This window comes from Musa acuminata, chromosome BXJ1-7 (assembly GCF_036884655.1).
Source record: "Musa acuminata AAA Group cultivar baxijiao chromosome BXJ1-7, Cavendish_Baxijiao_AAA, whole genome shotgun sequence".
Classification (NCBI taxonomy): Eukaryota; Viridiplantae; Streptophyta; class Magnoliopsida; order Zingiberales; family Musaceae; genus Musa; species Musa acuminata.
The window spans coordinates 39,756,125-39,781,149 of NC_088333.1; the positions used below are offsets into that span (position 1 = coordinate 39,756,125).

The 25,025-nt window shown below is 38.3% G+C and overlaps 4 protein-coding genes across 7 annotated transcripts; all 4 read left to right on the forward strand.

Annotated features, from left to right (window-relative positions):
• The first annotated feature begins 4,702 nt into the window (after positions 1-4,702).
• Positions 4,703-9,679, forward strand: LOC103992503 (BTB/POZ domain-containing protein At3g08570). Of its 2 annotated transcripts, none has more exons than XM_009412225.3 (4): positions 4,703-4,811; positions 5,424-5,490; positions 7,151-8,296; positions 8,791-9,679. In XM_009412225.3, exons 1-4 carry the CDS (start codon positions 4,732-4,734, stop codon positions 9,322-9,324), a joined length of 1,827 nt encoding a protein of 608 aa, XP_009410500.2. In that variant the 5' UTR covers positions 4,703-4,731; the 3' UTR covers positions 9,325-9,679. The 2 variants fall into 2 exon arrangements, with proteins under 2 accessions (XP_009410500.2, XP_009410501.2); XM_009412226.3 differs by lacking the exon at positions 4,703-4,811 and adding an exon at positions 4,845-4,982.
• Positions 9,680-10,598: 919 nt separating this feature from the next.
• LOC135679345 (26S proteasome regulatory subunit 6B homolog) lies at positions 10,599-17,782 on the forward strand. The gene is made up of 6 exons (XM_065192994.1): positions 10,599-11,149; positions 13,210-13,440; positions 13,859-14,017; positions 15,232-15,384; positions 16,609-16,692; positions 17,442-17,782. The coding sequence occupies exons 1-6, from the start codon at positions 10,664-10,666 to the stop codon at positions 17,574-17,576; spliced, it is 1,248 nt and encodes a 415-aa protein (XP_065049066.1). The 5' UTR covers positions 10,599-10,663; the 3' UTR covers positions 17,577-17,782.
• A 951-nt stretch (positions 17,783-18,733) lies between these two features.
• Positions 18,734-24,198, forward strand: LOC103992507 (probable inactive receptor kinase At5g58300). 3 transcript variants are annotated; one of them, XR_010515218.1, is made up of 7 exons: positions 18,736-18,890; positions 18,982-19,115; positions 19,200-19,295; positions 20,236-21,576; positions 22,427-23,095; positions 23,290-23,399; positions 23,560-24,198. XR_010515218.1 is itself a non-coding variant. In XM_065192993.1 (4 exons), exons 3-4 carry the CDS (start codon positions 20,301-20,303, stop codon positions 23,032-23,034), a joined length of 1,884 nt encoding a protein of 627 aa, XP_065049065.1. In that variant the 5' UTR covers positions 18,734-19,115; positions 19,200-19,295; positions 20,236-20,300; the 3' UTR covers positions 23,035-23,271. The 3 variants fall into 3 exon arrangements, 1 of the variants encoding a protein (XP_065049065.1); XR_010515217.1 differs by having other exon boundaries at positions 18,734-19,115; XM_065192993.1 differs by lacking the exons at positions 23,290-23,399; positions 23,560-24,198 and having other exon boundaries at positions 18,734-19,115; positions 22,427-23,271.
• LOC135679754 (pathogenesis-related genes transcriptional activator PTI6-like) lies at positions 24,194-24,943 on the forward strand. The gene has a single exon (XM_065193735.1). The coding sequence runs from the start codon at positions 24,194-24,196 to the stop codon at positions 24,941-24,943; it is 750 nt and encodes a 249-aa protein (XP_065049807.1).
• The last annotated feature ends 82 nt before the right edge of the window (positions 24,944-25,025 follow it).

Sequence of the window (25,025 nt, forward strand, 5' to 3'; positions counted from 1 at the left end):
TGTTAGAATATAAAAAATCTTTCGTCCTCGAAATCAAATTTCTTTGCAAACTCAAGATTTAAATTAATTCTGTGCAAACCATCACATATAATTTTAGAATCAATTTTTATTGAATATAAAATATACTAAATTTATTATTATGAAAGGAAAGATAATATCTTAACTCATTAATTATATATAAAGAAACTAAATTATTAAAAATAGTAAGAATATAACATGTGTTAGCAAGATTTATCAGATAACTTCCCACTGCTTTCACTTTTGCTTTAAGATGATTACTCATGATGCTGAATCTTTCATGTTCTTTTAGTTTTTAAGTTGAAATAAATCTTTACATATTATTGTACCAAGTACTATGATCAATCCACATAGTATTAGAAAAAACTTTTATAATATTTAATTTAAAATATACATTGAGTTTATACCTTTTTTTTTTTCAAACCAAGTTTTACGTTTATACACTTTTTTTATAAGTTTTTTCTTACCATAGAAAAAACACTTTTAAGTCTACTAACATTTCTAGATCTAACAAATGTATTTGATGGATAATGTTTCAACATTCTTTTGTTTGTTACCGACTTGTTAAGTAGTAGTTAGAACATTATAAGATATTTTTTTATTTTAATCTTAATTTTTTTTTAACACAAATATTAGTTAGCTCATTCAAGTCTTACTAATCCTTATTTGTATTATAGTAAATCTCAAATATGTCAAATCGAGGAGGAAGAGAATTAAGAATGAATTACACTAGGAAAAACTCATCAACATTCATGTTTAATGACTTAAGTTTCATAACCATGTCAATAATAATGTGGATGTGATTCTAAATCCCTCAAGTGTCATTATATTGAGTTGTAGTCAATTCTTTTATTAATATGTCGATCAATAACTTATCAACAAATTTAAATTTATCTTAATAGCCCTTAAATAGTCGTATGCGTAGGTTGAAGTCTTTATGTTATTTATAATTATCATTCTTATAAAACTGAAACTGAACCTATTAGATTTTTTCTAAGTATTCATTTCATTAATTTGTTTCAGAATGCTTTCATCGGTCTAAGTCTATGCACCATTCAATAAGCAATGCTATGTCAAATTCTAATGTGAACTATACATACTTTAACTAATAATTTGAACTAGAGAATACAGAGATATTAGAAGCATAAGAGTGTATGAAAGGAAGTATCACTATAAAATATAAAATAACATTAATGCTTTGAGCTTTCAAGATATGATGAACTATTGATATCATCTATATTTTACTTTTGAGTAAAATATTGATATATTTAGTATTCACTCAAAATTATTTATGGGGGATTAATATCATTCTCGTGGAATAATATTGCTACATTTAGGTATACAATCTTAAACCACAAAGATATCAAAAATAGTATTATAATATTTTATCACATAATTATTCGAAGTAGATTGAGATTATTTAAGTCTCCTAATTATATGTCATTTTCTTAATATCATTTATAACTAATTTCTCAATATAAATTTATAACATATTGGTCTATGCCACTTTCATGGTTATAAGACCAATTCAATAATATAAAATGCAAATACACTTCCATGATTATAAGATAAAATATTTATTATAATTTATATATCATAAACCTATCATTATACACTACTTTGATAGACACTAATAAGATAAAACTTAAGGATATAAGTTACAAATAATATTCACTAAGTATCTTTTAGTTTAATTTATACCAAAATAATTTAATAGTAATAAAATAATAATCATGATAATTATTGAATATTAATTAGCATAAATAAAAACTCATAAGATAATTTTAATTATGATAAAATACAAATCATGTATTTATGTAAAAAATAAATATTTTTTCATAATATTAAAGATATACATATGAATAACTAAATAAATACCTAAAAATAATAATTGGAGTTTAATTATCATATGTAAAAATACGTCATATGAGAAAACTATAAAAAAATTATAATTTATATTTTTTTAATTCTATATAGAACCTTAAATTAGATTAGTCAACTCTATTTAATTAGGAAAGCCCAAAATTAGGCTAAATATAAGCCTAATTAGGTAAGTCAAAAATTAAAGTTGATTAAAATTAAAAATTGATCAAGATTTGATTTTTCTCAAATTTGATCAAAACTTGATTTATTGAATCTAAATCCAAGTAGTCAAAATACAATTGTCCGATCAAAATATTTGATTAAAAATAAACTATATTGGTCAACTTTATAATTTAGGACACAAGTTAGAAAATTTTAATTTCTAAAGGGTAACACTATAATTTTGTTAGAATATATAATAGAATTATATAATTTTTGAATGGTAGAATTATCAAAGGATATAAATTAGAATCAAAATGATTTATAAGGGTAAAATTATTATTTTAAAAATTAAAACCCTAATTCTCCTTCCATAGTCATTGCGTGAGGCATGCAATCATCGTAGTGCATGATCGTTGCCTATGCACCACCTGTTTTTACATATGCATTGCTTGCTACTGTATACAATGATGATAATATTTATATTGTCAATTGATGACCTCTCCGATCATCGTGCAGTACTATGTCATCGTGCCCATGTGCGGATGTGCGCATGCACCGCCTATTGCTGCCTACACCTGCAACGATATATATATTGCCAACTGACAACTTCTCTAGTCATCGTGCGATGCTGAAACACCGTATCGAGCAACACTATGCAACTAGGGCTACCACACCTTATAATGCTTTTGTTGTATACATTGTGATTGGGTTGGTAATCGTCGCCCTTGACAATATTGTCATCAACAATAAGCTATCAATAATAGTTCATCGATCAAACACGAGGAACCTCGTATCACCCGTAAGTAGTAACAAGACGAACTAAATAGATAAAAAGATCGACAATACACATGGATCGTTGAAGTATTGTAAATCAAAATTGAATAACATCTATTTGTAAGTAAATAATGCTAATAAATAGATCTAAAATATTTGATTTCAAAAACATAGCTCTAATATCAATTGTAAGTATAAAAACTATAATTATATTACTATTATACGAAAAACCCTTAATACTAAAAATTAAAATTAAATAACAATATATCATTATGTACTTTTCAATGTAATATAGAAAGCTTATATATGATCAACAAACACATTGTCATTGAACTACAAGGAAAACTAGATTGATATTCTCTTCTCTTTCTATCATTCACAATGTCATTATAAATAATATATTAGGGACTAAGAGAGATTAAGAATATTTGTAATCTCAATTGTTGATTGTATGTTTATATAGACGAGAACAGAGGATCTAAGATAATAATAAGAAGAGTTTTTTTCGTGATATCTTAAGAAATTCTATTATAATTAGACTTCCTTTATTAATAATCATTATCAAAATTTAATCAAATTTATAATATATCTTATATAATTAAATAAAATTATATAATTAAAAAATTCTTACTCTCAAAGATCATACAGCTTCATTGTTGGTTTTAGAGTTATTTCACACAATGTTTTATGTAGATATGTGTCTTATCGATAAATCTTTGTTGTGAGTTCAAACAAACCATGGCCGGTGATTGGTCATATATATACATATATAACTTAAAAAAATTATTAGATTTTTAGTTAATAGTGTCCTCTTAATTGATTTTTATGTAAGGACATTTCTTTTTGTTATTTGATGAAAATATCCCTTCATCCTCTACCAATAGTCACGCTTCTTCCCAATATAAAAACGAGGATGAGGAAGAGAGAAAATCGCTCAAATGAGAGTAAAGGCGACGAGTGATATCACTTGGGATGGACGGAGGGATGACGATATGTTGATGAGAGTGGATTGGGGAGGGTGAAAGAATATTTTTATCAAATTAATATAAAAAAATCCTTATATAAAAACCAATTATGGGGGACAACATTAGCTAAAAGCTTGATAGTAAAAACTATTTTTAAAAGGTAAAATTTCCTTTGGATGTATTTATCCTACTTTTGAGTTTTCATGTTATTGAGAAATTTGTCCTCATTTTCGCAAGTAATTAAGCCTATTTTTCTTGAGGCACAAAAAGTGGGTCTCCTAATGGGTCTAATTTTGATCGTCCGGTTCGTCCCATCGATTCAGTATTGGGCCTGTGGGCCTCGTCAATTACGGGCCCAAATCCAACCCAATCCCACATTCAAATCCTAATTTTGACCAATCATTTCTCGGTCAATCTGCCCCGACCGAATCGCAGTCCCGCACCAGCCTTAACGCCAAAAGCTCGTCCCCGTCATTTCCACTAAAAGGCGAGGGTAGTCGGGGGCGAGCGAGCACGCTTTCCTGTGCCGGCGAGCCACCCAAATCCCACGCTTTATTGCTTCTTTCCACATAAAATACTACGGTGAACAATAAAGGACAGAAAAGAAGCCTCATCGCATGATTGCCCTCATCGTGTTCCGTGCCACGGCCTGTTCCCATCATTCCTACGTAGCCCCCATCTTATCGGGTCGGATCCACCCACTATTCAACTCCGAATCCAACCAAATCACCAATTGCTTTCGGACCTTACAGCGAATCGAGTTTTAAGGATCCGTACCCGTGATCGGTCGCTCCAGTGCAAAGATGAAAATAAATCGAATGATGAGGGCACGGATGTCACTTTAACCGTTACAGGTCGTCGTCTTTACCCTCCTTTTCTTTTTCTTTATAATTATTATTATTCATTAATATATAGTTATGCATATGAGAGAGAGCGAGAGACCGGAGCGATGTCGGAGAGCGCTTTCCCTTTCTCAGCGGCGAAGCTGGCGACCTCACCCCGGTTCTGCAACCCAATCACTACTAGAAGGTGACCGATTCCTGCCTCGCATTCGCTCCTTTCGTTTCTTTTCGCGGTTTCTTGCAAGTGTTGGAGGAGTACTTTGAACCCCTACTGTCCCGGTGCTCTGTAACTTAGTTCGTGTTTTTGGGTTTCCACTGGATTCTCATCGAATGTAGTGGTTCTTCTCGGCTTTCCATGGTGACTCCTTGAAGAGAAACGTGAATTTTAGGGCTTTTTTGGTTGCATTCCTCTCTGTGTGTAACGTATGATGAAATGTCAGAATAAAGGAGGCAGTTTTATTCTGGTTTAAGCTTTCGGTGCATTCTGCTTATGGCTTTTATGAATACTATGTAGGTCGTGTCATTTGTTCTTGTAGATCAAGTAAAAATCTACCGTCTCACATTCTTTCTTGACTATGGATGAAACAAGTACTATCTCCATATTTGAAAGCTACAATTGCTTGTTCTACATTTTTTAAAGCTATTTTACCATTTATACTGCTCATTTTGTAATATGACTCATTCTCCCTCTCCTTTCTCAATAAACGAAAAAGATGAGCATATGAGGGTACTGATGAATAAATATTAAAAAGAGTTCCCTTTTTTTTCTTCATTGTAAAAGTCGTGATATGCTCTGCAGGATATTTTCTGATGTAGCTGGAGATATAACCCTTTATGTTGATGGACAATCATTCTTATTACACAAGGTATGACAGCCATTTATCGTTAAAAGAGGATCTTAAGCTGCTTTAATTTTGTTTATAGAAATTTATCTGTCTCGCTTATTTTCTATGGATGGTGCTGATGTCGTCACGAAGCTCATATAGCAACCTGGATTCGGATGTATATACTCATAATAGATGTTCTTATGATACCATCTGCATCCCCCTAAGTCAAACATTTTGTCACAAAGCTCATATAGCAACATTTTGTCACACAACAATGCAAAATTACAAGTTCGTCTAATGTGGATAAAGCTGAAATCAGAGTTTTCTTTTTGAGCCATCCATTCGTGGAATGTCTCTTCACGAAGTATGCAAGGAAAATAACGCCGTCCAAACAAGATAAACAATCATATCAAAGATAGAATGCAATATGGAGCTTCTGATTTGTAAATATACATAATAAGTCAAGGTGTATTAAATGGTCCTGAAGTGTGGGCTAAGGATAAAAGGATCTGCAAACTATAATTTCAATAGCAGAAGAAATAATTCTGGTCTTGTACAAATTAACAATCTATTCCCAGTGCTTTTTGTTCGAGATAAACTTGGTAGTTGACTACTTTGATGGCTTTTAATTATCAAAGAGATGCTGAAGTACATAATATATACTCCAGAAGTAACTGAGGCTAATATGATTAGTCGGCCAGCCACAGTTTCCCAAAAGTTTAGGAAGTACAAGAGGATGGAACATGACGAATAAGCTCTGGCATCTAGTCTTCACATATGAGATGAATGAAGGATTAATGGGATTGGGAGGTGAACTTGAGTAAGAACATAAATTCATATATGGGTGAATTATTGTTTCAAGAAGGGGAAAAGGTAGCGGGTAAAATCTGCAGTCTTAAACATGATCTGGTTTAGTACCATGATAAAAATAAAAACTAGTTTCTTTAGAGTTCTCTACTCTGAACATTTGACTATATTACTGATAATTGTTAATACGTCTGATGTTCCTACCATTTTGGAGATTGTTAAACTTTGAGGAATTTCTGTTTCTTTCCTTTTCTCCCTGCTATTTATCAGTGGTCATTGGAATCACCAACCTGATCGTCTGCAACCATGTCATGACAGTGTACGATTTTAGTATACTGAAAAAGTTTCCTATTTTCCTTCCTCGTGTCTCTCCTAAGAATTCCCGGCACACTGTCTCTGACATCCTCACTCATCTCTCATGATCAGACCCTTTTGATCACTGTCAACTTCAACATGCATCATTTTAAGCAAAGTAGAAAAGAAAGCATTTAAGACATCGAAAGATGGTGTGAAGGCTTTAGAAACATGATTGCACATGCCATGTTCTTTGTTACCTTGTGCAACTAGCTGACACACCCTTGACAATTGTTATTTAATTGTATTGGACAGAACGAGGCCGATGCCACAACATGCTGATTGATACGTGCCAGACCAAGCCAAACTGATGTTGCCTGTTTTTTAGATTAAAATCCTTGCATCGTGTCATTTTGTTCTTCTCACAAAGAGTTAATAGTCTTTCTTCATGTTTGCTTATTTCTAACCTTGCTCTTTATGTGCTTTCAAGGTTCAAGGTTTTTAGTTTTTTGTTAGTCAGTATAAACATGTTTCAATGCATAAGCTTGGCACTTGGTGCCTATTGAAATTTATACTAGTTTCACCTGCAATTTTGTAGTTTCCTTTGGTTTCACGGAGTGGAAAAATTCGGAAAATGGTAATGGATTCCAGGGATCCAGATCTCTCCATGCTTGAGCTTCATGGTGTACCTGGGGGAGCAGAAGCTTTCGAACTTGCTGCTAAATTCTGTTATGGCACAAATTTTGAGATCACTGCAACTAATGTTGCCCATCTCCGTTGCATTGCTGAATATCTGGAGATGACAGAAGATTACCAGGAGAAAAATCTAATTGCTAGAGCAGAGACCTACTTAAGTGAGATTGTTGTGCAAAGTCTTGAGAAGTCGCTTGAAGTTTTATGTTCATGTGATGGCTTGCATCCCATAGCAGAGGAGGTTGGTATCCTAGATAGATGTGTGGATGCAGTTGCAATAAACGCCAGCAAGGAGCAGTTGGTTTCTGGTTTAGCCCGCTTGGAATGTGATGATGAATCTGGTAAGTTAAAGATGCATTGCCAGGACTGGTGGGTGGAAGATCTTTCGGTACTAAAAATTGACATTTATCAGCGAGTTATTGCTTCCATGAGGAGAACTGGGGTCAGATCAGACAGCATTGTCCAATCACTAATGCATTATGCTCAAACTTCTCTAAAGGGTATTGAAAGACGACACAATTGGGAGTCTGGCATTGTTGTTGGAGACAAGCAGAGAGTGATCATAGAGGCTCTTGTTGATCTATTGGCAACCGAGAACATCACAACAGTTCCTCTCTCCTTTCTGTTTGGGATGCTAAGAATGGCAATCGAGTTGGCTACCAGCCTTGGCTGTAGGTTGGAGCTGGAGAGGAGAATTGGGTTCCAACTGGAATTGGCTTCACTTGATGACCTGCTTATTCCTTCATCTCAGCCAAACGATTCAGTTTTTGATGTTGATACAGTCCATCGAATGTTGGTAAATTTCATCCAAAGGGTTGAGGAGGATGACTCTGAAGATTCATCTCATTGTGGATATGAATCTCTGAGCGTAAAATCTCCAAGTCACAGTTCCGTTCTGAAAGTAGGGAGGCTAATAGATGGATATCTTGCAGAAATTGCACCAGATCCACATCTGAGTTTGTCAAAATTTATGGCAATAATTGAACTCTTGCCGGATTATGCTCGCATAATTGATGATGGCCTCTATAGAGCTGTTGATATCTACTTGAAGGTAACTATCTAATTCCATGCATGTATGTAGAAATGTGTATGTGCACGTCAGTTTATTCGAAAGAGTGTGCATGAGTGTGAATCTGAAATGTATCTTTTTTGTTTGTGACCTTATAGAATGTAATGTGCATATTGATCTTATTTTTTGTGCAAGTACCGCAAAGAATCTGCTTTAGGCTAAATGTAGGTCATAGTATTCGGTTGAATCTGGTTTTCCTTCATTCTGACAAGCAATATGATAATTCCATTTTTGCACACCTATGAATCAAAATTGTAAAATCAATGTTAATAATGTTGGTATAATTACTCTATATGCTGCTGTGTATGAAACCACAGATGCAATTGCTTCATTACAAATTCATATAGAAAATACAAAAAAAAAAAATCAGTTTTGCTTTCAGTTTGTTTGTCTCCTAATGAAACAGTAGAGCTTGTTGTTGTTCTTCACCATCTCGGTATATGATCAATTGACCAACTTTCGATGCCTTTGCTTAGGCCCATCCATCACTGACAGAATCTGAATGCAAGAAGCTGTGCAAGCTCATAGACTGCCAGAAGATCTCTCAAGAAGCTGCCAACCACGCTGCTCAAAACGATCGGCTCCCCGTCCAAATGGTCGTTGGCGTCCTCTACTTTGAGCAGCTCCGCCTCAAGTCTGCCCTCTCAGGAAACTCGGGCGATGGTTCCTTCTCCCAGAGGATCATCAGCAGCAGTGGTGTACAGAGTGCTGCAGTCTCCCCCAGGGACAATTATGCCTCCCTCAGGAGGGAGAACCGAGAACTAAAGCTAGAAATCGCCAGGATGCGTGTGAGGCTTAGTGAGTTGGAGAAGGAACAAGCATTCATGAAGCAAGGGATGAGGGACAACAGGTCGCAAGAACACAGTAAAGCATTCCTTTCATCCATTTCGAGAGGGATAGGCAGGATAGCCATGTTCAGCCCATCTCAAAGGAAGCATCAGAAAAGCACAAAGAAGGCGCAAGTTTCGGATGCCAAGTCGCGAAGACGACAACGGCAATCTGCCTCATGAGAATGCTGGGGAAGCTAAAGTACAGTGCCTAAGGTGATACTGGCAAGACACAGTATATGGAGCAGAGAGATAAATCTTTCATTAAACTAGGTACAAGGACAAAGAAATGCTGTAATTATTTGCTCTTATGATCCTATGCCATTCCTTTTTTATGTCTTCCTAATATATGGAGGATAAAATTATACTGTGAGAGTAGGTAATTGACCTTGCCAGCTCAGAGGAGCATTTTGGAGTGGAATGCTTTTGCTTGCTTGAACTCTCTGGCATTGTAGTTGTAAACAAGTGAACAGATGCAGCTGCAGGTCAAAAAAAGGATGGTTTGGGAATTGGAAGCATGGGATTGTGGTGTTTGTAAGGGTTTGTGTTTTACTTCTTTTGATGAGTGTGCCTTGAACTTGTCTCACCCCTTGTTGGGTGTGATTTTGCACTTGATAGACCTCAGAACAAGAATTCTGGGTAGGATCCCATTTGACCAAATTAATATGTAAATGATTGATTGTTGCAAATGATAAGAGTGAATTATCTCGGTTTAATTCCACATTGGACATGGGAGGATAATTGAATAGCCTTAGAATTTGGTGTATTATTCTTAAATTGGTTTAAACATCTTATATCACTGGTTTCTGAATGTGACAGACAATATCAATGAATGTGATATTATTTTGGAAGAATGATTTAGGTTTGAATCAAATTAATAAATTGATTCATGTTAAGAGTATGTGAATGAAGTTGATTAGTCCTAAAGATATAGATAGGATTTTCTCTTGTTGGTAGTGTTTCATGTTTTTCTGAGATAGTCAATTTTTTCTCAAAATTTATTTTCTTAAATATTATATCTGAAATATATAAGTTCCTTTAATCTAATTTATCATATTGACACAATAAATATGTTGTTTAATCGTAATTATTTTGTATTGATTACACGAATCTTTTTTCTATCATTTTGTTGGCAATTCAATATCACTATTTAAATAAATTGAGGGTATTGAATTTTTTTTATAAAATTTAATAAATACTTTTTTTAATCGTCTTTTCTATTTCCTTACATTACTATTATTTCTTTTATATTTTTCGGCGACTTAGGTTACGACTGGCACACGCACAACCGAATCCGCTGCCTCCTATCCCCTTGGATTGTCGCCACATCAATCAGTCGTAACGAAAGTCGAGGACCTTACGCTTCATAATACGCAAGACACGAGAGTTACTTCGTGTCGCGCAAGGCAACTCCTCTTGCGTGCGGGGCACGTGACAAGCGTCGTCAAAAAAACCCCGTTTCTCATCGTAGTCGTCCTTCCGATCAAGAAAGGGAAAGCCATCTCAATACTCCACCGTTCTCATGGCGGCGTCCGCCATGGTTATCGACCCAAGGAAGCCCTCCGTCTCCGACCTCCCGCGCGTCGACGCGCTCTTCTCTCCCGTCCCGGTCGCTGACGAAGAGGACGACCTTTACGGCCGCCTCAAGTCCCTCCAGCGCCAGATCGAGTTCATCGACATTCAAGAGGAGTACGTCAAGGACGAACTCAAGAACCTCAAGCGCGAGCTCCTCCGCGCCCAGGAGGAGGTCAAACGGATCCAGTCCGTCCCCCTCGTCATCGGCCAGTTCATGGAGATGGTCGATCAGAACAACGGCATCGTCGGATCCACCACCGGGTCGAACTACTACGTGCGGATCCTGAGCACCATCAATCGGGAGCTTCTCAAGCCCTCGGCCTCCGTCGCACTTCACCGCCACTCCAACGCGCTCGTCGATGTGCTGCCCCCCGAGGCCGATTCTAGCATCTCGCTTCTTAGCCAGTCCGAGAAGCCTGACGTAACCTACAATGTAAGTTGTCAAAACCTTTTTTCCCCTTCAATTATTTGATATTTGTGCACATCTTTGTTTTGAGATTATGAATTAGGGTTTGGGAGTGGTATATTGCACCTCTTTCGGTATAAATTAGACTAGAAGTTGTTACTTTGTCAGTCCCTTAGCAATTTGTGGCCTTAAAGATCTTTAGCACTTTCTAGTTTCTTCATTTATGGGGTTTCTTGACATTGATATTTCATTAAGTAAAGTCGGAGTTTCTCTTGTATTTGGTTTTCCAGTAGAACTTGAATTTGGTGAATGTTGAATTCACCAGAATGCAAGAATCTTTTGTTATTTTTCCTTCGACGATAATTCAAAATGGAGTATAGGATTTGAAAAGAGATGTTTCTTTCCCTTTTATTAGATGTCCTTTAAATCGAGGTGCTTAAAATACATTATTGAGATGCTTGAAGATTGCAGAAGCATTTTATCGTGTTTCTTTTCTGCATTAACCATGTCATCTTTTAGTCTTTAAGAACTTATGTTTCATCAATCTTCTTTAGATTGATTTCAAAAAAATTAAACAATTTATGAAAAAAACATGCATCATTATATGGCGAAGCTTAGTTCATGTCATATGTGTGATAGCCAATGGATAATTTCTTGACTTGGGAATTTTGCTTAAAAGCAGTCACATTTTAGAGTGGGAACAAGTATTTGGACTTACTGTCACGGACTTAGCTGATTTTGCCTAAGTCGTGCGGCACCCTTACGCGTCCGTCCACAAAGGTCAGTCTCTCCGAAACCTCCCATGGTCCCTTAGGACCTAAAGAGAAAACGGGTTAGAAAAAGCACCTCACTCGAGATCCACAAGCAAACATTTCAGAAAACATTTCATAGCGAAGCAAATTACAAACAAATTTTACAAGCTCTGAAACAATTGCACAACAAAGGGTCAAAATGGTCCACGACAGACCGAATATCTTTCATAAGTGTCCACATGACACAATCTTTATTTACAAGCCTAAAACGACCACTAAACCCAACTAAAATGGGGTTGTTAAGCCTTCGACCGTCCCTTTACATGCTGTACAAAGCATGAACAAATCAAAAGACACGGACATAAATAAGCATTACATCAAACATCCTGTTTAGAATTTTGTCCGTGACATTTTCCCCCACTTATTCCTTCGACATCCTCGTCGAAGCCTTTTCTCTATATCTCTATGCTTGTTTTTCCCCCAAACGGTTGCGTGTGCTGATTGCCCTCAACGCAGCCTCGTTAAGTCCCTCACGTTTGCATGCCAAGTGTTTCTATGAGTGCTTGTCTCGCTCTGATACCATCTGTCACGGACTTAGCTGGTTTTGCCTATGTCGTGCGGCACCTTTGTGTGTCTGTCCACAAATGTCAGCCTCCCTGAAGCCTCCCATGGTCCCTTAGGACCTACAAAAGAGAAAAAGGGTTAGAGAAAGCGCCTCACTCGAGATCCACAAGCAAACATTTCAGAAAACACTCCATAGCCAATGCAAATTACAAATAGACTTTACAAGCTCTGAAACGATTGTACAACAAAGGGTCAAAATGGTCCACTACAGATCGAATATCTCTCACAAGTGTCCATATGACACAACCTTTATTTACAAGCCTAAAACGACAATCAAACTCAACTAAAATGGAGTTGTTAAGCCTTCGACCGTCCCTCTACATGTTATGCAAAGCATGAATAAACCAAAAGACACGGACATACATAAACATTACATCAAACATCCTGTTTAGAATTTTGTCCATGACATTACAGTGGTAGAATGATGTAATATATTGTCTTTTATTCTTCTCTTGCTAAACTTCATGAGACATTCTACTTTGACGTACTTGAGTTTTCTTTTTCCGATTTCATTCTTAATCACTTTTTAAATATTTGCAAAAAAGAGAAGTATCTATAGTAAATTCTATGTTTCATAATCAAGGACATCTATTTTGCTACTAAAAGAAGGAACTACTGTGTTATGCTTATGTCATCTTTACTTTTATTAGTGCAGGTTGAGTATAAAGCAAAGTTTGATTTGCTGCCTTATCTTTTCTTTTGTTTGCCCAGGATATTGGGGGTTGTGATATTCAAAAGCAGGAGATTCGTGAAGCTGTTGAGTTACCTTTGACTCATCATGATCTGTACAAACAAATTGGTATAGATCCACCAAGAGGTGTGCTTCTCTATGGTCCTCCTGGTACGGGTAAAACCATGCTTGCCAAGGCTGTGGCTCATCATACAACTGCTGCCTTTATAAGAGTTGTTGGGTCTGAATTTGTTCAGAAGTATTTGGGTGAGGTACTGTGTAGTTAGAAGAATCTAATTGGATGTCATTCCTTGCTCCATTACATGTTGTTTTACATGTTATTATAATTTTCATATGATACCATGTAGAAAATGATTTTACTTTTTTTAGTCTTATGTTTCTTTTCCGTTGATGCTTATAAAATTAGTGCATATTTCATGTAATTCCTTCATTTGATTCTTTGCAATTTCATTGTTAAAAGGCAGAAGTTGTTTCTGTCACTGAGTTTCCTGGAGAAAATTCTATAATTAACTTATGATGTACGTGATCTATGATCATTGGTTTGTACTTTAGATGTCTACTTGATTGTTCAAAGAAGACCGATCATGCTTGATATGATGAAGATCATGATCTTTTATGAATCATGTTTCTATGATTGCTTTTTAAATTTTACCTTATTTTGTGGGTCAGGGTCCGAGGATGGTGCGGGATGTGTTTCGTCTTGCTAAAGAAAATGCCCCTGCGATCATATTTATTGATGAGGTTGATGCTATTGCTACTGCACGTTTTGATGCACAAACTGGAGCAGACAGGGAAGTTCAGCGTATCCTCATGGAACTGTTGAATCAGGTAAAAAAACAAGTAACCATAAAATTTAAATGAATATTTGATAGATGACAAGTTTCTCCTTTTATCTTCCTGTACTTAGACTGATTTAGTTTGCAGCTGTTGAAAGAAAAACACAACTCTTAATTTGGAGAAATGTCAGCTATTTCATTAAATTCAATTGCTATTCAAGTTAACCACTAATACTGTAGAAATCTAAATTGTCTCTGTGAAGGAATTAAGCCTGAGGCATGTTTCAAGGGAACTTGTATGTTTCAGGATTTTCCAGTGCATTTCTAAATAACTATATATTATTAGCTGAAGCATCAGTATACTTCACTACAATATGGTATATTGCACACCAAAACAGTTGGACTGATATAATACTGTTGGTATGCTCAGCATGTTGCTACTTTTAGAATCATGATATGCTCCAGTGCATTTCTAATAAACTATATAGTATAATCTGAAGTATCAGGATGCTTTACTACAGTATGGTATATTGCACACAAACAGTTGGACTGGTATAATACTGTTGGTATGCCCAGTGTGTTGCTATTTTTAGAATCATGGTATACTCCAGTGCATTTCTAATAAACAATATAGTATTAGCTGAATTATCAGTATACTTCACCATGGTATGGTAGATTGCACACTCAAACAGTTGGACTAGTATAGTACTGTTGGTATGCTCACTGTGTTGCTGTTTTTAGAATCATGGTTTCTGTCATGTGAAAACTTGCCTTTTTTCCTTGTTACACTTACCCGATCCTTTTGAATTCCTTAAATATGTATCATTCTCTTCTCCTAAAGCTTGTGAATGTTCTTTTATTTCTGATTTCCGAAGTATATATTTTTCACAAACACAGAAGCCTCTCATAAAATTGAATTCCCTCTGCCAGGTTTCACATAGTTCCTAAAATATGATGGCTGAATTATATGTCATGTGTTCCCTTCAGTCTGCAAAGATTATCTACTGGCTCTGGCATATTTGGTACTTTGACTCGTCAGTCTTAGTCTTGAATGTACTTTGTGTGTTGGTTCCTCCAATTGAAGGTGTGAACTTCAGAGGAAAAATCTAGCAGTAACCATGTTTTGTTTATTCTTCCAAAAAACAACCAACATCGTGAAAATGAGTATGTATGCTTCAGCTGGCATGACTTTTGCTCTAGCGTGCAAGCTCGCATCTAGTTGTACATGTTCATGCAATAATGTTATTGTTCTTATTGCTCTTACAGATGGATGGATTTGACCAAACGGTGAATGTAAAGGTTATAATGGCAACTAACCGAGCTGATACTCTAGACCCTGCACTTCTCCGTCCGGGTAGGCTCGATCGCAAGATTGAATTTCCTTTGCCTGACAGACGACAAAAGAGGCTAGTATTCCAAGTAAGTTGTGCAGATAATTTTCATATTATAATTGTAAAATATCATATGATCTATCCTATGGATAATCAGGTTGTGTATTTCTCTCCTCTTTGTTTTTTCCTTATAAAAGCATCAAGAGGACCTAGATGCTGAATAGCAAGCAGACCTAACACATGGACTAACAAACATTTGAAAATTTTCTTTTTCCACAATAAAGTTATAAGTATGACCTACAAGCTTCACAATAATTTTTGAAGAGTTCAGATGTCTATTATGTTTTCTTCATGTGCAATTTCATATCTACGGTGGATTTTTTACCAAGGATTCAAATATGGAACCACATAGACTAGTAATCAATGGTCCAGCCCATAAACTTACATGGTATATCAACGATATTGAAATAATACTGATTCATAAATAGTTTGTGTTGGGTTGTCATTCAAAAATGGATGGATCATATTATGTTATGATCCTACTTCACCCTCTATGTTTTTGATATGATATTTAAAGCATTGCTTATGTGTTTTTATATGTGCTTTGAATAAGAATAAAATGCATACAACATCAAATATGACATATAAACTTATATTTGTTATTTGTTCACTTGATATGTTTCAAAATGTTTCATATGTCGTTGATATATTCCGAAACATTTTATACGTCATTGATATGCTCCGAAATGTTTCATGACATTAATATGCTCTGAAACATTTCATATGCCATTGATATGCTTTCGTCGATGGTTTTGTGTGCTATTCATGGCATATGAGTCCAACTTTCGTCTAGATTGGACTGATGTGCACTGGATGAGTATGAGTATTTTTGTACACACCTTATGAATCCTAAGTTAGATCATGAAGTAACCAGAGTGATCATTGCTATAATTGATTTTTAGAGAGTTTGTTATGAATTTAAATACATTGGCACTAGCACTAATATTGTTATTTTGTTTGCCATTCTATACCTTTATCTGCCATGGTTCATAGTTAAGAAAGGCATGCTTGAAAATATGGTTTGGCAAGAAGTTATAATGTAATATATCATATTATAGCAAAGAGAAATGGAAGCTTGATTTGTATATGTTTTAACTTGCTCAAAATAATGAGCAGTATTGATGTCATAATCTTCTAGTTTGTTTTTTTTTTGTTTTTTTCATTCAGGTTCATGACTAGACATATGAATTTGGTTCTAATAATTTTGTCCAAACCTAAATGTCTTTTGTGCATTTTGGTCTTTATTTTTCAGGTCTGCACTGCAAAAATGAATCTCAGTGATGAGGTTGACTTGGAAGATTATGTTTCCCGGCCAGATAAAATCAGTGCAGCTGAGGTCAGTTTTCTAAGTCCTAGCATCTCTGTGTGGAATGGAGGTTTCATTATGATGTGGATTGTGTTTCTATATTTTTCCTTTCAATTTTAACTTTTATGATCATCAAGCTTTTGTTGATCACCAATGATATAGAAGTATTTTATGCTGGTTTTTCTCAGCATGCAAAGTGAAAAAAAAGCACATTCACACAGTTAATGGTACTCGACAGTAACAGACGCAATCCCCCGACAGACATATGTAACACATGTTTGTATTTGATATCTCTTTGACAACTGACTTATACACATCCTCATGATGATGCTATTGGGAAGCCTGTAAAAGTTGGCAGTGGCATGCATCAACTAATGCTTTCATACAGCCTAGTTATTATGTTCTTTATCTCAATTATTGTTGGGGGATATAATCATTACACCAGATATAGATGTCAGATGCTGACTCTTATCTTCATATCATAGTTCTTGGAGGCCAAACAAGGACTTGGTTTTGAGATAGCAATGTAAGTGAAAAAGTAATCCTGTGAGTTTAGTACGCTGGAGGATATAGAGTGACTATTTTGTGGATAAAGGAAGATTATTGTTCTTGAATGCCTGTGTTTTGTACATATCTTCTGCTGTGACTCAGGTGTAATGAGGTTGATTGCTTTTTCATGATATGTGCGTGGTGCTATGACATATCCAATGAAGTAGCTGCTGCTCTTAAGCCATTTTGTTGCTGGAATATGACCAAATCATTGCATGGGTTGTCTGCAGATTGCTGCCATTTGCCAGGAAGCAGGGATGCATGCCGTTAGAAAGAATCGGTATGTGATTCTTCCCAAGGACTTTGAGAAAGGTTATCGGGCCAACGTGAAAAAGCCAGACACGGATTTTGACTTCTACAAATAAGGGATACGGAAGGATGCCTTGTTTCTGATCTCTTAGTCTGTGTCTGGATAACAATGTTTTTATATGTATCATTTTAAGTTGGTTTCAGAACATCGTTCTTGCATGTTAAGATTGCTTGTAACCTAGACTGAGGAACCTTACACACAAATTTGTTGGTGCTGATTGCACTGAGAACATGAAAATTAAATTGAAGGCTTTTTAATCAACATGATGAACCAATTCTTGAATGCCTTGGTGTTCTCCATTGCATGCGATCCTGGTGCATGAAGGGTATCTTTGGAGTTGAATCTTGTGCTAATAGAATCTACAATTTCTTTCTATATCATGTGATGTGCTGTTGGTGAAGGACGCTTGCGTGTCTGGTCCGGTGCATGAATGATATATATTTGGTGTTGAATGTTGTGCTAATAGAATCTACGTTATCTTCATCACGTGATTTGATATTGGTGAGGGAAGCTTGCCTTGCCTCCTCTCAGGCGTGAAAGCAAACGCGTTGCTTGGTAGTAGTACAAGGAAGGAATCTTTTGCGGAGGGCCCCACTTGATACAAGCTGGTTTGACGTGATCAAGACGTCACCAATTCGAATATTCAGACCAGAGAACATGCAAGAACAAGTGGTTAAAACATTTTCTGCTGTGCCAGCATCTGCGAAACAGGTCAGCAATTTTGTATCCAAAATTTTGATCACCAAGTGTGGCGCCAGAGTAATGAAAATTTTGCCTCTCTCTCTCTCTCTCTCTCTCTCTTAATTTGGCTAAAGTGAAAACTCTTGATCGAGCAAGGCGCGGGCGCCGCATCACGATCCAATCGGAAGGGGGGTGGCGGGAAGGGTAGCGTCGACCGGTAAGAGAATGTGCTGCTGCTGCGCATGGTGTCCTTTCGCGTAAATCTCGACATCTGCGTCACTTTTACACCTGCAGGTCCTTTGGACCTTCCACGCTTTTTGTGAGGGAGTACATTTAAAAATATTATCTTTGATGTGAGCTTTTACGCATATATTCGTCGCCGTTATATTGCTAATGATAGGGACTTTGAGAGACAAAAATGTTAATATTAGGTACGTATATGCAAGAATCCAACGGTACATAAATATAGTTAAAGTTAAAGGGTTTTCTCAGAAATATCTCCCGAACGCATTTCCTATATTCTCCGCCACTTCCCCCTCTCGCTCTCTCTCTCTCTCTCTCGGAATCAGCATCGGCGCAAGCTGCGACGGGGCTTTGACGGTTCGGCGGTCCGATTCCGACATCTCGTGGCGACGGCATTCGAGGTGGGGAGCTTCGTTTCCTCTGCGGGCTCCGGTGGAGCCTCAAGGTATCCGACTTGAAGACCTCGAAATCGCTCTTCTACTTCGTCGCCGCGAGTTCCGCGTCGATTACTCTGGTTTCGTAAGCCGAAACTGCAGTTTTGGACACCTGGAGACGAATTCGTCGGAGAATGCCTTTTTGTTCCCCGTAGGATCTCGGTTTCTTGCATCTCTCGGAAGCTGCTGTCAATTTCTAGTGCAGAGAAAGTTCGAATCTCTACGGTCTATGGCAGGTAATTTCCCTATTCAGTGTTTGACATTCATGATTTTAGCCGACAGTCTCTTCTTTTTAACTTAACCTTCTTTCCCTTGTTTAGGGATTTCTTGAAGTTTAGCTTTCCGCTGCTGCATTGATGGATCCTTGGACCAATATCGATGGATATGAGGAGCCAAGGTTGTCCTCTTTGAATCAGGTGAGATCTGCAACAACATCTTTGGCGTTTCTTTTAGTTGGAATGAGTGGTTTAATCGAGCATATACTTCCGGGATGCCTTTCAGTAGTTGTTTATCTATGTGCTGTCCTTTAGTGGGTGGGTCTAACTTGCACCAGGCTGTCTAATGTTCAGCCACCGAATACTTGCCTCAGTGTCTTCCTGCTCCAAAGCTTCAACCTTTTGTCCTTGGTTGGTAAAGGGAGATAAAGAGAAAAGATGAATTCGATTCTGCCTTTTTCTTTGGTTAGAGTCTCAAAAGTATAGAGGTCGTCTCTTTTGAGAGGCGATCCTTTTGTACTGTTCCACTTCAGTGTATTAGAATGTGGTGGTGGGTTGCATTAGCTATAGGTAGGTGAGCTTCTTCAGTCTCTCGAGTGCTCTTTCTCTTAAACAAAAAATGGTGTTTCTTTCATCCTCTTCAAAAATCTTGGTTCTTGTGCAAGTCTCGTGTTGTTAATCTTTGGAAAGATTGCAGCAGCTTAGCAGTTAACGCAAGCATGTAATTTTTTTGTAGGTATAGGAAAGTAATAGAAAATGAGATTATGAGAAACCATGCCTCCTTTAGGAGAGGGCTGCCACTCGAAGTGGTCCACTTCGAAGCAGCTACTAGGAAATAAGTGGTTGATGTCATCATTAAAGTCTTGCAGAAACATTGGATTGCTTTCCAATTTGTAGATGTAATTTAGTTTGTGGCAAGATGAGAAATTTGAATTTTGTAAACACTACAAAGATTCTTATTCCTGTTAAAGGAGGGTCTGTTGCTTTTTATCATTGATGAATGTTATCACTATCTTCTCCCAACTTTCCCTTTCACAATTATTGGATGAAGAAAGCACTTACAAGCATCTTCTTCTTGCATGTTGCTAAGGTCATTGGCATGTACTTACCCTTTCTTTTGTTTCTTCTTTTTCCTGTGCAGATGGACATTATAGCCTCTTAAAGCACAATCTGGAAATTGTTCATTGCATTCTTTTACTATTACCAATGGGTCACTCTATGCTTTTCATAGCACTTCCTTTTATTTACCTCATGTTATACCTTCCACCACTTACCACTGCTGACTTAAGTTCTGATGAGGAAGCACTCCTGGCCTTTGCTGCCTCAGTCCCTCATGGCCGGAAATTGAACTGGAGTTCCCAGAACCCCATATGTTCATCTTGGGTTGGAGTCACTTGCACACCTGATAAGACCCGTGTCCATACTCTCCGGCTGCCAGCGGTTGGCCTTTTTGGCTCGATTCCTTCTGATACACTTGGGAAACTTGATGCCCTTGAAGTCTTAAGTCTTCGGTCCAACCGCCTTATTCTAAATCTTGCTCCAGATGTCCCATCAATTCCTTCTTTGCATTCTTTGTACCTTCAACATAATAATTTATCTGGAATTGTACCTGATTTGCTCTCTTCCAACCTAACATTTCTTGATCTCTCCTATAATTTGTTCGTCGGTGAAATTCCATTGACAGTCCAAAACCTTACTCTTCTTACCGCATTGTTTCTCCAGAACAATTCTCTTTCTGGACCCATCCCTAACCTTCAACTGCCCAAGCTTAGACGTCTGAATCTGAGTTATAACAACCTCAGTGGCCCCATACCAATTTCACTTCAAAAGTTCCCAGTGGAGTCTTTCTTGGGTAACCCTTTCCTCTGTGGGACTCCTCTAGCCCAATGCTTTGGAGTTCCTCCCTCCTCTCCACCCTTCCCAGCAGAAGCCCCTACAAAACCCAGAAGAAGCTTTTGGAAAAAAATAAGTACGGGAGTCATCATTGCAATTGCTGCTGGTGGATCAGCTCTTCTGCTTCTACTCATTGTTTTAATTTTGGTATGCTTTTCCAAGAGGAAACGTAGGCAAGGCAGTGGAGAATCAAAAGGCAAGGGTTCTCTTGGTGGAAGAAGCGAGAAACCTAAGGAGGAGTACAGCAGTAGTGTTCAAGAGGCCGAGAAGAATAAATTGGTTTTCTTTGAGGGATGTTCTTATAATTTTGACTTGGAAGATTTGTTAAGAGCTTCTGCTGAAGTTCTTGGGAAGGGAAGTCATGGGACCACATATAAAGCTGTCCTAGAAGATGGTACAACAGTTGTAGTGAAGAGGTTGAAGGAAGTAATCATCGGAAAGAGAGAGTTTGAACAGCAGATGGAAATGATAGGAAGTGTCAGGCCACACCCCAATGTATTGCCACTTAGAGCTTATTATTACTCCAAGGATGAGAAGCTTCTAATATATGATTATGTCCCTTCTGGCAATTTATCCTCCCTCTTGCATGGTATGTTTCACAAACTCTACATTTCTTCTGTTGTCATGCTACTAAGTCATTGAAGGCATTACCATCAGGAATAACTATTGATGTAATTATAGGCAGTTAAATATATTAGGCATTAATGGATGATGTTCTGGACATGGAATTGCAAAACTTGGAGGCTTTGTAAGTAGACATGTGTTTCATCTGCAGCAATTAAACATCATTGCCAATAAAGTTGGTAATTAATTTTCAATGTAGTCTTAAACTAAAGTATTTAATGGTGCATATGGCAACATAGATGTGGCACAAAAGATCTGTGTGTTGTCTTTCAAGTCAAGATGATGATTGTTTCCACTGAATTCTCGAGTTTTCAAGTCAAGAAGACATAAGACCTCATATGTAGGCATCTTACAACATGTTCCAGAAACAAATTAACAACCTTATCAAGGGGGTCCATGTCTCCAGCATCCAAACCCAGAACTTCCAAAATGTACTTCAAGTTTACTAGAGACAAAAGGACAGAATAGGTTTTCATTTTATGGTAGTTTGGCAATGTAAGGCAAAAGTTCTAGCTAAAGAAGATAAATTGTACTCTTTGCTACTTGCCCATATTATTTGGCTATGATCTTTATTAAAATTCTAATAAGATACATTAAAATGTCACCTAGTATAGTTTGTTTTGAAGTCCGTCTCTACTAGATTCCGAATGAATTCTTACTCTTTGGTCGGCAGCATTCTGTATGAGATGAATTGGAGCAAAGCCGCTCTGTTTTAGCCTCGAAGTATCATAAATTACATCTATCACTCTTAGTACATGTGAAGTTTGTTTATTTGGGATATATATCCTGATAGCTTTGCCTGATTTCAATGGCAGGGAATAAGGGGGGAGCTGGAAAATCTCCCTTGGACTGGGAGTCGAGGATAAAGGTTTCTCTTGGAGCAGCACGTGGTATCGGTTGCATTCACATTGATGGCAGCGGAAAGTTCATTCATGGAGATATTAAATCCAATAACATACTCCTGACTCAGGAACTTGATGCTTGTGTCTGTGATTATGGCCTTGCACCACTCATGAACTCTGCAGCAACCCCATCCAGAATTGTAGTGGGCTACCGTGCACCCGAAGTCATCGAGACTAGAAAATATACCCAGAAATCTGATGTCTACAGCTTTGGTGTCTTGCTACTTGAGATGCTCACGGGAAAAGCTCCACTTCAGTCTCCAGGACGCGATGATGTTGCTGATCTACCAAGATGGGTCCAATCTGTGGTTCGAGAAGAGTGGACTGCTGAAGTTTTTGATGTAGAGTTGATGAGGTATCCGCACATCGAGGAAGAAATGGTTCAGATGCTTCAGATTGCGATGGCATGTGTTTCAAAAGCTCCAGATCAACGACCGAAAATGGAGGAGGTGATCAGAATGATCGAGGACATTCAGCACTCTGACTCGGAGAACAGACCATCCTCTGAGAAACCAAGTTGATAGTGTGTCCAAACGCCACAAGCAGGCACAGGAAGCACAATGCAGCCCATTTATACGTTAGGTATGGAAACATATCTTATTCTGCAAGTCATTTATTGTTCAAAATTGATAGATTTCTTGCATGCCAAAGTTTGCTCCAAGCTAATCTCTAATTGTTTTTACATTTACTTGTATGCTATGTTGTCTATTTTTAGCCATTCAATTTATCCTTTTCATGCCATGAACATGTGCTTGATATTTTTCTCCTACAAGTAGGAACATCTCCATCTTATGCAGTTGATCCTCTTATCTCACCAATACAAGGCATTTGCATGAACCAGCTATAGTTGGTCAACGCCTGGTCAAAGTCTGAGTTAGTATTTGAGGTTAGTCGAAAACTTAGTATTTAAGTATTTGATGAGTGTATTCTCGTTAACTTGAGTTTAAACGTTTTAGATTAGTAATTAGACTTAAATCAATTATTCCAGTAAGTCAAATTGTCATTAATGGTATCACATGCACATATGTTGGTTTATCTTTGATCAGAAAGAAGACCTCCCAACTGATTAATGGGAGAGAAGCAGTCAAACGCGAATCTCGTACTGCTGCGGTCTCCTTTTTCTTATTTTGCGGACGAAGACAGGTGTCGCGATCACGTGCGTCTTTCGAGAAACAAAAGAAACAGCGAAGCGTGTTTTGACCAAAGCTAGCTCGCCGATACCGTTGGTTGCCCATCGGACGGCTCGTCGCTTGCCAACATTTTTTGGGTGCCAAAATGGTGCGAGATCACATCGATGTAATCGGAGCCGTCCGTTGCGGGAGCCTGACGCTTGTGATCGGAAGCCAGCTGTGCGAGGACAAAATGGTAATATCAAAACGACACAGGAAGACGGTGGTTGGATGTTGGGTAAAAAGCTTAAATGACGCCCCCCTTCCCCGTTACTTTTTTTCCCGCGTTGGATCGAGACGCAAACCCCTCGCTTAAACCCTACCCTTTTGATCCGACTCCACATCCGTCTTTTCATGTTTTAAGAGGTTTGTGTGAGTGGAAAGGAGGAGGCGAAACGAGTGTCCCTCTTTTTGGTCGAATCGGAATCCATGGCTTTGCTCTTCCTTTTTGGGATGATTTGCGGCTTGTAGAGATATAGAGAGAGAGAGAGAGAGAGAGGTTCGGTCTGCGATGGATCGCCGGGAGGAGTTGAAGTTTTCTGAGCACGTCGTCAAGACGAGGAAGACGATCCTGCCGAAGAGAGCGGCTTACCGGGGATCAGAATGCCGGAAGAGGGTCGTCCGGATCCACTTCGATGATGTGGATGCTACCGATTCGTCGTCGAGTGACGGAGAGTGTGGCGCCCGCCGGCTTGTTAGGCGGCAGGTGCACGAGATCGGGATCGAGGTGGTTCCCGTGCCGCGGCGGAGGGCGGCGGTGACGAGGAAGGAGACGGCGGCGAGAGGAGGGGAGAGCGGGAGGAGGAAGTTCCGCGGGGTGCGGCGGCGGCCGTGGGGCCGATGGGCCGCCGAGATCCGCGACCCGCGCCAGCGGAAGCGGGTCTGGCTCGGGACGTTCGACACGGCCGAGGAGGCGGCCACGGTGTATGACATGGCCGCCGTGCGGCTGAAAGGCTCGAAGGCGGTGACCAACTTCCCGGCCGCGAGACCGGCGGCACAGACGACCGAGGAAGAAGAAGCGAAGTGCGAAGTCAGGGGAGGAGGCGGCGGCGGCGGCGTGACCGGGGCGCGCTCCTCTCCGACGTCAGTGCTCCATTACGGCGACGAGTGGGCGCCGTTCGACTATACCGGCAACGAGGAAGTCGACCCCTTCGGGTTCGGAGCTGACGCGTCCCCGCTATTCTTCACGGAGTACTGCCGGCCGACGCGGCGATTGTTGCAGGCGGAGTTCGGCGACTTCGACGCCGAGGATTTCTCCTAGCGGAAGGACTGTTACGGGTCCCGGGCAGTATTGTTCACTGGGGTAGTGTCGTCCTTTCACGAGTTGCTTATAGCTTAAATTA

Bases quoted from the DNA above. Each gene is read 5' to 3' on its own strand.
- LOC103992503 (XM_009412225.3), top strand. From the start codon at position 4,732: ATGTCGGAGAGCGCTTTCCCTTTCTCAGCGGCGAAGCTGGCGACCTCA. The intron at 4,812-5,423 runs GTGACCGATTCC...TATGCTCTGCAG, and splicing joins AACCCAATCACTACTAGAAG to GATATTTTCTGATGTAGCTG. The intron at 5,491-7,150 runs GTATGACAGCCA...GCAATTTTGTAG, and splicing joins AATCATTCTTATTACACAAG to TTTCCTTTGGTTTCACGGAG.
- LOC135679345 (XM_065192994.1), top strand. From the start codon at position 10,664: ATGGCGGCGTCCGCCATGGTTATCGACCCAAGGAAGCCCTCCGTCTCC. The intron at 11,150-13,209 runs GTAAGTTGTCAA...TTGTTTGCCCAG, and splicing joins AGCCTGACGTAACCTACAAT to GATATTGGGGGTTGTGATAT. The intron at 16,693-17,441 runs GTCAGTTTTCTA...GGTTGTCTGCAG, and splicing joins ATAAAATCAGTGCAGCTGAG to ATTGCTGCCATTTGCCAGGA.
- LOC103992507 (XM_065192993.1), top strand. From the start codon at position 20,301: ATGGGTCACTCTATGCTTTTCATAGCACTTCCTTTTATTTACCTCATG. The intron at 21,577-22,426 runs GTATGTTTCACA...TTTCAATGGCAG, and splicing joins TTTATCCTCCCTCTTGCATG to GGAATAAGGGGGGAGCTGGA.
- LOC135679754 (XM_065193735.1), top strand. From the start codon at position 24,194: ATGGATCGCCGGGAGGAGTTGAAGTTTTCTGAGCACGTCGTCAAGACG.